The sequence below is a fragment of the Mytilus galloprovincialis genome, chromosome 2 (genome assembly GCF_965363235.1).
Source record: "Mytilus galloprovincialis chromosome 2, xbMytGall1.hap1.1, whole genome shotgun sequence".
Taxonomy (NCBI): Eukaryota; Metazoa; Mollusca; class Bivalvia; order Mytilida; family Mytilidae; genus Mytilus; species Mytilus galloprovincialis.
This window is the reverse complement of record NC_134839.1, coordinates 89,544,514-89,559,810: the sequence shown is the minus strand read 5'-3', so window position 1 is coordinate 89,559,810 and position 15,297 is coordinate 89,544,514. Positions and strand designations below refer to the sequence as shown.

The 15,297-nt window shown below is 31.9% G+C and overlaps 1 protein-coding gene across 11 annotated transcripts in view; it reads right to left on the bottom strand.

Moving 5' to 3' along the window:
• Nucleotides 1–15,297, bottom strand: part of LOC143064796 (RNA-binding motif, single-stranded-interacting protein 3-like) — a 144,922-nt gene that overhangs the window by 72,216 nt on the left and 57,409 nt on the right. For 7 of the 11 annotated variants that reach the window (XM_076237900.1, XM_076237899.1, XM_076237902.1 and 4 more), the window contains one exon: nucleotides 434–454. In XM_076237900.1, the coding sequence (XP_076094015.1) occupies nucleotides 434–454 (21 nt within the window). Of the gene's footprint in view, nucleotides 1–433; nucleotides 455–6,465; nucleotides 6,604–14,259; nucleotides 14,323–15,297 lie in introns of those variants that run through there. The other 4 variants (XM_076237907.1, XM_076237912.1, XM_076237910.1 and 1 more) reach the window with 3 other exon arrangements.

The window sequence follows — 15,297 nt, the reverse complement described above, 5'->3', positions numbered from 1 at the left end:
GAGATATATATTCGGTGTGTCTTTTCGTTTAATTGACACGTTTATAATGTTTTAATAAATAATACAGCTCACTACTGTACGATTGTAGGTTCACAGTTTGACACCTGACTAATTGATTATCACGAAAAGTTATATTGTATCAACAAATATGTTTTGATTGCATATCGATCATTGAAATTTATTAGACAAACCGGTTTTGACAGGTAATAAATAATGTAATTAAGAGTATTGGGACTTCATAATAAGACCGGAATTCGGAATACACAGGGTCCGGTTTACACAGGGTATTTTAACAAAGACTTTGAATGGAAAAATATGGGACTTTCATTTTCGGCCGGAATGGACAGGAAACCGGTTTATTCAGGGTCCGGTTTAATCAGGTTTGACTGTATTATAATGTTGACTGTTGAGTATAAAACTGTATTGAACATACCTGATCTTCTTTTCCAACAATCTATAATAAAATAAAGAAATTTATATTTAATTGGCTTCACTAATATTATCTTCTTTGAAAGAAATGGTGCTCCTTTTAACAGACCAAATCTAAATACACCCTCATCTAAGTTTTATATCAATTTCAAAGGTACATGTGTCATAGTTATTTAAGTAGTAGTACTTCACAAGCAAGTACAGTATAAGCTAGCTTAAGATGTAATTGTGTAATGCATGTACTGTACGTAACCATGTAATATGATGGATATGTATAACTCTTTCAATATACTGTTAAGTCATTTATTTTTTTTGTGGGCACTAATTTTTGTGTACTAAGAGAAAATTGTATTATCTTGGATATTGCATTTCATTGTTTTGCTAAAGTATGTGTTACAAGCCTATAGAAATTTATACTTCATGGAACATCTAAATTTGTACCTCCATCCACAAAAATTGGTATCCCACGAACAATTGAATCTACAGTACTAGATATAAATCTTGATGTAACACATTGGAAAAAATATTGCAACCTAATACATAGTACAATTTAACAGTTATAACTTTACATTATGGATGATCAAACTGTAAATAAATAATTTGGGTTCATCTGTATCTTTAAACTCCTTCAGTAACCAACGTTATCAAACAAATCGGACAAAAGATAAATTATTCTAGTAATTCAATATTTTTCATCACGGTCATAAGAAACATGCATCCATAACAAAGAAATTTTTTATCAATATTTCTAAACAAATATTTCTCCAGATTTTGAAAAAGATAGAACAGCTCACATTAATTTAACTGTATCTGTCTACAGGGTAAAAATGAAGCATTATGGTCCTCAATAAGAAATTATCGACTGGAACCAACGAAACATTTGTATCTGTCACAACTCAGGTCTCAATCTGATTAGAAGTTTTTTTCCCATCAGAAACAATACATATGGGAATTAAATATATGTGGTAATTTGGACTTGAGCTTATAATATTTTTCTGTGGACTTTCATTATGAAAGCAAAAATCCAAGACTTAAACAGAATAGCAACAAAAACTCCTTTTTTCTGAAAAATGCTGTTACAACTGGTGGCCACAAGACGGGACAAATGCAAATAACACCTATATATACTTGCCATTTTACTGCTTAAATCAACAGTATCAATTTATATAGATATTAACCCTTCAGTCAATTTGTATTTGCTCTTTAATATGTATTTAATAGCTTTAGGAGAGAATTGAGTTTGTTCACAGTTAATCTAATAGAAGGTGAACTTTCTGATTGCAGGTCAAGATGTTTCTGACATCAAATCTATGATAGGGACATTTTCTTTTACTAAAGCTGCCTACTTAAATTCTGAAAGACTGTTGACTAACTCGAATAATTCAAGCCCTTTCCGTGTCCGATTTTCTCCCACACGAGGGCTTGAGCTCCTTATGATCATTGGCCGCGTCGCCTGCTCTCTGTGAGAGAGAGCCAATCGGCGGCGACCAGGATAATGAGTCTGCGCAACTGTCTTGTAATTGTCTTACCAAACACGTGTGTTCAATTAACACAAATCCGATAATAATTAATTAACATCAATTAACATCAGTTTACATCATTTAACATCAATTAACATCAGGAACTCCTCCTTCTTTAGCTGCCAACTTAGTAAAAAATTCCCATATTGCATAGCGGTGTGAATTTTCCGGTTGACGGTCTTTATCGAGGAAGACGTTCAGGCGTTAATGTAGCCTTCGTAGATCAGCGGAATATAACGACTGAATTATTCGGGTTAACTGTTGACAAGAGTATTGTTCTAAACTGAAATCTACTCTGATACAAATCATTCCCTTAATGGACAGGAATAGTAGTTGTTCCCAAAAATGTAAACCAAAGGTCATTACATCCCTTCATTATATAAGGATACAAAGTTTGATGGAAGCTAAATCAAAGATAGTTTTTTAATTTGAATAAGTCTGTGCAAGGCAATCATTGAATCTTCTTTAAGTGAGAAGAAGTACAACTTTCAACCAAAGGAAATACCTTGCTTTTAATTATAATTTTGGAAATGTTCCCCTAACAGCTGATGTTGTTCTTTACTGATCTGTTTACAGTCTGCAACTGTTGTTACTATGACAATCATAAAAACATATCCAATCTAGATGATGGTAACCAAATTAATTGTCTATGTTTTCCAATGAAGAAACATGCATGAGGTAGTCATGTTATGTAAGGGATAATTACATGTATGTGAGAAACAGGAAGTAAAATAGCAACTGTACCTAAAATATACATCCATCTTTATAATAAGAAGAATAGAATGGACTAAGAAAGAACAAGTATGAGACCATACAAATCACAGCAGAGATTATTAAAAGTTATGAAAATTCACCTTTAAAGTGAGACGCCTACATGTATCTACCAATTTTACCTTGCTCACGCATTCTTTACTACATATATTAAACATAAATCATGTTTTTAGTTAAGATGATGATTCAAACTCTTAAAAATATCCTGCTGATCCGAAAATATAAATCTTTTATCAAGAAATACCACTGCATAATACTATTCATGCATGTCAATGAGGCCTCTGTTTGAAATTCTTGCTGATTGGATTTCTTCATTTTTATCTGTGATAATAAAACTTTAGTTACAGTCTGAAGTCAAACATAAAACCTGTAACATATTTTCTGCCCATTTTGATAAGCTTTTCTCTATCCTGACAAATGCCAGGGTTATGTAAGAATTCCATGAAATATGTTATGGATAAAATATTTATCTGGTAATAAATACACAATGAAGTTATACATATATAATTTCCCTTTTTAATGCAATCTATATCAAGTTTTCTTTGCACTGGCTATACAAGCTCTTCATTATGGCTTTTTGTTTTAACTTATATGGGAGTTATATAGCATTAAAGTTCAAGCAAAAAAAAAGTGATTTTTACTGATTTAATCAATTATGTGACATAATTTCAATTTGTTGAAGGTGGTCACTATATGGTAGATGTAAAAGTACAATTTCATCATGTTGAACTTGTCCATTAAGCGTCATGCACTTATGAATTCAAAAATGTAAATTTTGCTCCAAAAATCAAAACAGTAATAAGCTTTCCATTGAGTGTCCTTAATGGACAGGTTTGACTGTAAATAATTACACACTTTTTGTTGATTGGTTCATGTTGCTTATCAGGCTAGAAAACTGTAAGCATGATACAATTTCCTATTTACATTTAATATGTAAAATTACCATTGTATCACAAAATTAAATGTTCCCTCTCAATTTAGAAAATGGCCCAAACAAGTCTCATTCATTTGTGACTTGCTAAAGAGATTGGCATAAATGGAACAGTTATCATGATCCCCCCAACCATGAGCACACAAATAACAGGATTCATAAATCAACACTTTTAAAATTTGAGGAGATTTCAAATTTTGACATATCGACATACCTTTCTGAAAAGTTATAAAATCCTTGGATATAATTCCCAAGAAATAATCCAGTTTATAACTTTATAGAAAATCACAATTTTACGATTGTTTTATCATAGATTAATCAAATACCATAATTATCGTTTATAAACATTTCTAATCACTGAGCAAACAGATTTTATTGATATCAAGCATCTCTAGGGGAAGTACAAAGGGAAGATATCAAGATATTGACCCTTATTTATAATTTTTAAACATCATACCCAATTTTACTATGTAAATATATATATCTTTCTTATGCTGTACTGTTACATCACTGTCCCAAGTTAGGAGGAGGGTTTGGATCCCACTAACATGTTTAAGCCTGCAATATCATGTATGCATGTGCCTGGCCCAAGTCAGGAGCCTGTAATTCAGCGGTTGTGGTTTGTTGCTGTGTTACATATATTTGTCTTTGTTTATTTTTTTGTTCATTGATTGGAACATTAGTTTTCTCTTTTAACTTGTTTTACATTTATTATTTTATGGCCTTTTATAGATGACTATGTGATTTGGGCTTTGCTCATTGGTAAAGGCTGTACAGTGACATATTGCTGTAAATTTCTGTGTCATTTGCTCTTGTGTGAAGAGTTGTCTCATTGGCAATTATACCACATCTTCTTTCTTTTTTAATATTTATCTCTTTGTTTTATGTGAGAAGCATAGACTTTCTCTATTGATATAAGCTACTAAAGATACTGTTAAAGCAACAATGGATCTCTGTCAAAAAGACATAATTTCTAAAGCCTATAAACATTAAAAAAAAACACTGAACCAAAAAAAAAAAACCCAGGCCTAACAACATTTTTTTTAAAGTATGGTTTCATCTCAGACTATCAGTAGTCTATCAAAATCAGAAGCTGATTGTAACAGACAAACAGGCAGAAATTGGACTTAGAAAAAAACCCAACCTCAAAAATACAATTTGGAAAGTAACTAATATATATGAACTGATTATTGCTCTGTATGCTGATTAAATGATGGCTTAGTTTATTGTGTGGATATATGATAATCTTACACTTTTCTTCTTTTATCCTTCCGTCAGTTATTTTTCTTCAAATATCAACAAATAAGTTAGAATTTCATATGCAATCAAATAAACCCATCTATTTCAAATAAGCTTGCCTTCTTTTTGCGCAGCCAGATTGTAATAATATAAACTTACTCTGCACTGGTAACAATGCTGTCGAAACTCAGAGAACTGAAACTTCTGCAATAATGCACATTAAAAAAGGGTGTTTTTATCGCTCTCATTTATTTATCAGTATAAAACAGGTTGATGGCTTAAAGGTTACTAATAGTTTTGGAATAGTAAAAAGATAGTCACAGGTGTGACTGTTAAGAAAGAAATTACTTTTTTTAACAATGATATCACATTACAATGTAAACACCCCAATCAAAGAGTAGGACCATATTTATAATACAGTGTACACAAATAGCTGCTAATTTGGCCAGTTTCAGCCCAAATTCTTTCACACCTTCCTCTACAGGTGAGTAATTCTTCTCCACTTTTACAAATCTTTTTCACACAGTTTTTAAAGACCTGTTAATTGTATTGAGATAAGAACATAGATTTTATCTATTATTTAAATAAAGTGTCCCTGGTGCTTTGTGGCCTGTGGACAAAATCTGATCATATACTTTCTGTTGTCCAGTTAGCCATATTATTATGTCCATTTATCAAAAGACCATTCAGTAAATTCATAAATTGTGTAACTACATGTATTAAAATAGGTCAGATGTAGAAGTGGTATACAAGAAGACAAAAGTTTGATGACCCAAATTGTAACATTTTTTTCATGTATGAAGACAGCGCAGAATGTGAAAAAAGAGTTATATAGAGATGTTTGACAAACATAGTGTATGAAATAGGTACCAGATTCAGGTCAATGTTCTTTCCAGTGATGTAAAACATGATTATATAAGAGCTAAGAATCATTCAACAAATTTTTCGCTCAGACAATCACTAAATACATTTTACAAGTACTATAAACTTTCTGGTTATTTATATTCATCAAGGCAATAGTATGTAAATATTTTTAATCACCTCTTACCAGAAAAAGTCATAAAATGTGATAAACTGCAGCATGAACATCACTGAATCAGTAACCAAACTTTAATACACATAAAATAAAGTAAACAAAAAAGCAGCGTTTTTTAAAAAATTTAAAATACTAAATTTAAACTAATTTGTTTTCAATGATTTAACCAACAAGAGAAAACAAACTAAATTTAGCTTATAATCAAAAGACTTTGTAGCAGGTGGCCTATTGTTACACAAAGCTGAATGGATCATGTCGCAAGGTAAAATGAGGTCTCGATCAAAATTCATTATTCACTTCACTTAACCATTCTCTTTGATTGATGTAATTAAAACACTCAATTATTTGAATTTTCAAACAGATTGTGAAAGTAAAGGCCAGAATTATATGTTAAATATTTAATTTCATGCATGATGTGATCAAGCAACCATAACATGAACACAGAAATAGAGACTGATCTAATTCCAGCTTCCCCATTAGTTTTTAGAACTGTAAAAATACACTTTTACCCCCAAAATAACAATATTTATCTAACTTACCATTGATTGATTTAATGAAGACAAAGGAACCAGTTGATATGGTGAGTCCAAGTATAACATATCCAACATTTGTTGTCAAATTGATGCAGATGTATATAAATAAAGTTTGAGAGTTATCTTTCTATTAAAAGGACCCTCGTTTATCTCGGGCACGCTTGAGTAATCTATGGAATGTCTTATGTTTACCTGGTATACAGGTAAAAATCAGCTGACAGTTGGTTATAAATGGGATGACAACATGTTGAATGGTCATTATTGCTACTGTAGATTTTTTCTACCGATAAGATTTGTTGCATTCATTTTAACGCAGGTGACAACTTTCCAACAAATTTCATATTTGTTATCATCAGCATCAACTTTCTGGAACATATGACACATTAAAAACTTAATAAAGCACAATATTTTAATATTTAGGTTTATTTTTATCCATTTTATTACTTTTCATTCAATGAAAGATCAACCATGCATCTAAACATAAACAAGCACAACAGTGTAAAACTAGAGTGACATAGTTATCTGTTCATGTACAGTTCTGTTGCTGTCAAAATTTAAATGTCAAAACTTTTTGATAATAAAGTTCACCTTCTCAGTTCTGTAAATTAAAATTATGTTACTTGAAAACAAAAACACTTGGGATGTCACCAAGACAGTAACCAAAAGACCTCAATAATTAAACAGTCTAAAGAAATGAAGATTAAAAACATGACAGACAGAGATCCTGTAACATAATATAAGCCAAGTCACCTACAGATGTTAGAAAATTCAACTGCATATTTAAGCCATTGGTCACATAAGGAAGTCACAGACTGCTATATAGTTAAGTCTAGTCACCTACAGATGTCACAGACTAAAACATATTTAAAAACTCATTAATTGAAGACACAGACTAAAACATAATTAAGCCTAGTCATCTACAGAAACCACTGACTGCAATATATTTTCAAAAGTCTTGTAATTAACAGTAGGCACATACTGAAACATATTAAACCCTAGGACCTACAGAAGCCAGACTGCCACATACTAAGGCTAGTTACCTACAAACGCTTCAGACTGCTACATACATAAGCCTAGTTACCTACAAACGCTACAGACTGTTACATACATAAGCCTATTCACCTACAGAAGCCACAGACTGCAACATACCGGTACATAAGCCTATTCACCTACAGAAGCAACAGACTGCAACATACCGGTACATAAGCCTATTCACCTACAGAAGCCACAGAATGCAACATACATAAGCCTAGTCACCTTCAGAAACCAAAGACTGCAACATACATAACCTAGTTACCTACAAACGCTACAGACTGCTACATATATAACCTAGTTACCTACAAATGCTACAGACTGCTACATACATAAGCCTATTCACCTACAGAAGCCACTGACTACAACATATATAAACATAGTCACCTACTAAAGCTTTAGACTGCTACATACATAAGCCTACTCACATACAAAAGCCACAGACAGCTACATATATAAGCCTAGTAATATGCAGAGGCCACAGACAGCAACATACATAAGACTAGACCTTAAGAAACAACAGACTGCACATTACATAAGCCTCAAGCCACCTTCATCTTCAGAAACAAAAGACTGCAACATACATAAGCCTTGTCACCTTCAGAAGCCACAGACTGCAACATACATAAGTCTAGTCACCTTCAGAAACCACAGACTGCAACATACATAAGTCTAGTCACCTTCAGAACCCACAGACTGCAACATACATAAGTCTAGTCATCTTCAGAAACCACAGACTGCAACATACATAAGTCTAGTCACCTTCAGAAACCACAGACTGCAACACACATAAGTCTAGTCATCTTCAGAAACCACAGACTGCAACATACATAAGTCTAGTCACCTTCAGAAACAACAGACTGCAACATACATAAGTCTAGTCATCTTCAGAAACCACAGACTACAACATACATAAGCCTCAAGCCACCTTCATCTTCAGAAACAAAAGACTGCAACATGCATAAGTCTAGTCATCTTCAGAAGCCACAGACTGCAACATACATAAGTCTAGTCACCTTTAGAAACAACAGACTGCAACATACATAAGTCTAGTCATCTTCAGAAACCACAGACTACAACATACATAAGCCTTGTCACCTGCAAAAGCCACATACTGCTACATTTTTACGCCTGGTAATCTGCAGAAGCCACAGATTGCAACATATATAGGCCTATTGTTACATTATAGTTCGTTTCTGTGTGTGTTACATTTTAACGTTGTGTTTCCATTGTGTCGTTTGTTTTCTCTTATTTTTGGGTGTGAATTCACATTACTATAAGAAGTGTCACGGTACTTATCAATCCCAAATTCATGTATTTGGTTTTGATGTTATATTTGTTATTCTCAAAGGATTATGTCTAATGCTTAGTCCTTTTGTGTGTTACATTTTAATGTTGTGTCGTTGTTCTCTTATATTTAATGCATTTCCCTCAGTTTTAGTTTGTTACCCCGAGTTTTGAACAGCGGTATACTACTGTTGCCTTTATTTACTAGTCACCTTCAGAAACCATGGACAGCATCATATATAAGCCTATTCACCTAAAGAAGTTACAGACTGCATCATACATAAGTCTTGTCACCTTCAGAAGCCACAGACTGCAACATACATAAGTCTAGTCATCTTCAGAAACAACAGACTGCAACATACATGAGCCTCGTCACCTTCAGAAGCCACGTACTGCTACATTTTAAGCCTGGTAATCTGCAGAAGCCACAGATTGCAACATACATAGGCCTAGTCACCTACAGAAACATTGACAGCATCATATATAAGCCCATTCACCTAAAGAAGCTACAGATTGCAACATACATAAGTCTTGTCACCTTCAGAAGCCACAGACTGCAACATACATAAGTCTAATCATCTTCAGAAACCACAGACTGCAACATATAAGCCTATTCACCAACTAAAGCCTTAGACTGCTACATGTACATAAGTATGCCTTGTCATCACAAGAAGCTGCAGTATATTCAATCTTCAGACATAAATAGGTTGTATTCCGTCATTTCTGTATGAATGCAGTATAATCAATCCTGCATTCATACAGAAATGAAGGAATACAACCTATTTAGGTTTGAAGTCAATCACAGAATAATAATTTTACATTCATCAGTGACATACGGTGCAATACCTAAGCCAACTAAGTCAAATTCACAGGGTGAAAAACATGCAAGCCTTTACATTCATAATGTAGAAGTAACAAAATGCACAGTATTAAAACCTGCCTATAAAAGTTCTGGCTCTTTCAAATCTTAAGTGCAGACAATCATTGGAGTTTATTTTAAAAGTACATGATTGTATGCTAATTCCATGATTCTTCAGCTTACAATATTCTTAAATATATTTAATATTTCAAAATAACTTTTGTGTAAAGTTTCAATGTTTTACATCATTTTAAACACTGTTATGTGTCTAAGTTTGTAAATTAAACCCATTGACACGGATTTAAAACTATGTCACATACATCAAATTTCAAATGTTTTTACAAACAAAGGACCCCAAAATCAATTCATGATTTATGAAAAGCAACAGGCAATTGTAAAATAGAAACTTCAGTGCAACATAGTCAAAATATATATAAACAAGAAGGACCCAAACGATTTATGAAAAGCAACAGGCAATTGTAAAATAGACAATTCAGTGCAACATAGTCAAAATATATATAAACATGTCATCAACAAAACAGTCCTTTAAACTAATACTCAATGCTCTCAAAAATAATCCAATAATAACATAGACAATAAATCAGTATTTATCTGGACAACATAAGGTTACTACCCTACTTATAAAATGGATTTCAAAAAAATATAGTCATCATTTTACTATGTTTGCTTGAATAAGATTAAATTTCTTTATACTATTCTGAAAACATATGCTGTAGATGGTGTGTCTCTCAAAGACCCTGTGTTTCAAGTTGGCCTTACAAACCAAAACTCTACAGAGTTCCTGTTTCGTCTTCAAAATGGAAACTTTTATACCAAGTTTGGTAATGATTGGATGTATTAAAAAGATCATCTGGAATAAAATGCCAACATTTTCAGTCTTTCAACTTCCAGCTCTCACCTTGACCTTTGAGTGGCTTTGACCTAGCAACATCAAATTCTATAAGGATCTTTGTCAAACCATGGAAAATCATCCATTTTAATTTGGTAAAGATCTGGATCAATTTGTCTTGTACCTTCCATAATGTGATTATAGTGCTGTTACCTTGAGGTTCATATCTTCTTTATTATTACACAGGATCAAAATTAATAATAATTTATACTGCAACTCTATCAGAGGGCTTGTAAAAAGTATAAATGTACAAAAAAAAACATTATGCTACTGAACTGGTGCCCATCATCAAAGCTTACATGTGACCTAGTTAGGCAATCATTATTTTAGTTATACCTACATTTTAACCAATCAACACATATTTTCTTTAAATCTTTCCAAGGAAATGCACAATCTATTAAACTTAGATCTATGTTACGAGTCTCATTCTTTATTATGTTAAAGAAGTGTTGAATTAGAGTTCTGTTTCTGCTAGATAATTTGATGCTGCAAGTAAGAGCATAGTTCTTCATAAATAAAATACCCATACAACTGTGACCCTCTGTCTATCATATGTTTCCTCTTTTTAATTGTAACATTATTTGTACAATACATATTGTCAAATGTGGCTAAATAATGTACAGAACACCTGCCACACATTGGCCACAGGGCAGAAACTAACATATAAACAAACAATTAATTTATTCAACTAATTAATAGTTTGTCAGTATGTAAAATAGATTTTCATTTACACAAAAACTGGAGGGCAGAGGAATCTATACCTATGCCAAATGCAAAATTTATCAAATGCAACATATTCCTGAGACCATAGCAGAATGAACATTTGGCATGAAGTGCCACAATCCCACAAAAATGAGTATATATATCTATATTTGAATAAAGTGAGAAGTTTGATGTAATCTGAATGAGACTATACACCAATGTCACACAAAATACAACACATCTATGAAGGACATCTTCATAAATTATATAAAATAATGACAAGACTAACACATGATGGACAATTACTAACACTTTGAGTCTGAAGAGCACTAAAATGGAATCAATTTTCTCTTTGAACTTCAAAAACTTTACTTCTGAAATTTTGCAAGTATGCACCATTTTGAAATATAAGATTTATGGTCCAAATTACATCTACTAAGTACTTATTTTAAGACAGTCAATGTTTTGTTTTAATTAAGACCACACAATATATAGGGTTAAATAACCGTGCAGATAGTCATGAAGAAACAACAAATTAATTGCTTCCTTGCCATGTAAGTGCAAATTCATATATCATCAGCAATGAAGGATAGTTTTAATTAAGTTCGTCAATTAAACAGTTTGTCTTATTTTTGTAATTTTTCTTTAGTCATCTTAAACAAATATATTTATTAACTGATTTCTTAAAACAAAACTATAAAATTCAGTATAAGCTGGACCATAGCCCATTTACAAGACATAAAAGTCTGATCCATCAAAAAGTTTTAGAATAAGAAACTTGGTTAAGCATGAATAATAAATCCAATGACATTGATTTCTGAATCGCTGTCAAGTGCAAATCAATAAAAACTAATGCTCCCCTTATTAAAACTAAAGTAAAACATCAATTCTACTAAGCCTACTTAAGGATCTATATAAACTGCTGGTCAATGAAATTCTTCATCAGCAGAAACTGTATTAACTGGTCAAAAAAGGTCTTCATCAACTATCCATATATAAATGAGGGTCACTTACCAGCCATCATACTAGGGGTCAACATTAAAAGCTATATATCAAATTAGGGGTCAATGTTACCAACCAACATTACATCCTTCAACAATTACTATAATAACAAGTGTTTAATAGAAATCTTCATCAACAGTCCCAATCTCCTGTTAGTAAACCTCTTTATCAGAAACACATCTCTCCTTTTCGACAAACATGACAAATAATTACTACATAATTAACAACTGACAAACTACCAATAAGACAAATAATGAGTGATTGAATATAAAGATATATACCAGGAGAACCCATGGTTTCACTGTTTCCCTTTAGAGCTTCTAAGAGGTTTGTAGACATAAGACTATACATAGCCATATATACTGTACATTGATTGGGATGCCAATTCCAATCTTATCTCAAATTCATTCTTTTTTACTAAAAGTACTAAGATGTTTATTTGTGTCCAAAAAAATACAAAAAGGTTCAAAATCAATATATGTAATGAGTCAAAATTCCAACCTTCTATTGGGAGAAAATATCATTGTTTTTTAGAATTCAGTAATTGCTCAATGAGACCAAACTTTATTGTATGAAAACCATGGTGTATTTTGTCTGATGACAAACCATTATTGACCACAAAATATGTTGCAATTACCAAATTTTAATTGTCAGAACAAAGAAGAACTAAACCATGTCCAATATTCTAAACAAGTATTTCCCTGTTTTCCAATTAAGATAAGTTATCATCTTTATTTGCCCCATAAAATCTACTGTCATGGATATTTTGTCTAGAATGACCCAATTACACTAACATCAAAGGTTGTTCTGTAATACTCATGATCTTCCCATGAAAAAGATAAACCTTAATGAATAATCGTAAGTGGTTAAAAGGAGGGAGGCTAACAATAAAATTGCATTACGGCTTAAATTTAGTTAGTTTTTTTTAGATAATATCATGATTTATTACCAATATCTAGTAATTAAAATTTAAAATTTAACTAGAACTATCATTTATTACTTAACATTAATATTTAAGCATTAGAATCATGAATGAGAGTTTGAGACTCGGGTATTATCGTAATTCAGTGTGGATTTGGTAACAAATTTCTGTGGTTTCATTATTATTCATAGGGAACTTGAATCTTTCAGAAATTCAAGAATAAAGTGGAACAATCAATAAATATTTTGTCTTTTTAAACTGATTGCAACACCTAAAGAATTCCTGATTTATCAAAGCCCATAAACTGCAAATACAGATAATATCAGAAAGGGTACTGTTTCGAGTTATTTAAAGTTTTTGTTTGAAAACTTTAGGATTAGTTGAAAACTTATACCCCCTTTCAAAAATATTGAAAAATAACTAACTTTGATGAAAACTGTAGGATTTGCTTGCAAAAATAAAGTAATGATTCATAGGCGGATCCAGGGGGTCCTGGGGGCTGCTCTCCCCTATTTTGGGAAAAATTCTGTTGATTATATAGGGAATCACTGAAGCAAGACTGGAGCCCCCCTTTTTTTTAAGTCAGTCAGCCCCCTTTTTTTAGGTCAGTCAGTCCCCCCTCCTTATGAAAAGTTCTGGATCTGCCAATGTGATTTTTACCCTATCAAGCCCGGATCTGCCAATGTGATTTTTACCCTATTAGCCTGCCCACTGATCCACCTGAAATCAACATACTATAAGCCAGTTCTGGACTCACCCAAACAGACGACAAAAAAAGTAATTATAAATGCTCTTGTTGATATTCAGTAGGAAAGCAATTATTTGCCTGCCTAAAATTTCAAAACTCCCTAAAAAATCTTTTTAATTTCGATTTGAAAATCAATATTCTACAACATTGGCAATTACTTAATAATTATGAGTTGAATGAGCAAATCTGAATACATACTCTATTTTCAAGAAAATAAAAGTTTCGTTTGATATAGATTTTACAGTAGATTATGACATTCTTAATATGTAATTAAAACTAACATTACCTTAATACATGCAAAAATATATAAACAAATACTTATTACACAAATCACGTACCTTACTAACATAGTAAACAACTCCTGGTTGTCGTTGGTCTACAAACATCTTTAATTGTCTCAATAAACCTTTATAAACTTCGAGCAAGTCCAAAGATTTTGTTACTGACCAGCGTAGAATGACCAATAAATCAAATCTAGGTCCAAAAGGCAGTATTTAATGGTTTGAAAAACTTTGAGATATTCTACCAATATTTAAGTGAATAACTATCTACTGGTATTGCCTATAACTAGCTATTTACTTATTTAGATAGATACTGCATGAATTGAATTGAAGTAAAAGTTTTATTTATTCATCAATGAATTTGACGATGTTTCTTTTTGTTGGATACAATCATTGAGCCATGATTTGGTCATTTAAGTTTAGGGAGTGTACTATTATTAAAGGCTGAGGAATTTGACATCTTTTATCCAGCAGGATAATATGTCAGAAAAAAATATTGAATTACTTTATTATAATATACGATATTATTTTACAATTCTTTAAACCATAAGTACATTAATAGTAATACTATATTTTTGATGACGTTTTCAATTTTTAAAAATCTTGTCAGTAATTACCATCAAACCTTATACCCATTTTTCATAGCTTTGTTTATTCAGAAGTGTTACCACACTTTTATAATCATCTTTTTACACTTGCATGTGTCATAAAAAAAATTGCATTGTTCTTTAGTAAATTTACCACAAACATATATATAATACTCCAGAACATGACAAAATCACTAACCATTAGGGCAGTCACAATACATCTACCTTAAGATTAGTTTCATTGACTTATTCTGACTGTCAATGTATTGTAAATGATAAAAATTCTTCAAAATTAACCAAAACAAGAGATGTGCCAATATTTGTAAAAGTGATGACTTAAAATATGTTTTTCAAGCACATAATATGACTGGTTGTAGAAATGACTAACAAGAACATATTACACTACCACCAAAGTCTGATCATAAAGGAACAATGCAGTCAGGTTAGAAAAAAGCGAAAAACACCAGACAATAACCAAACTTAACCATCCAGAGTGTTTGGTGTATGA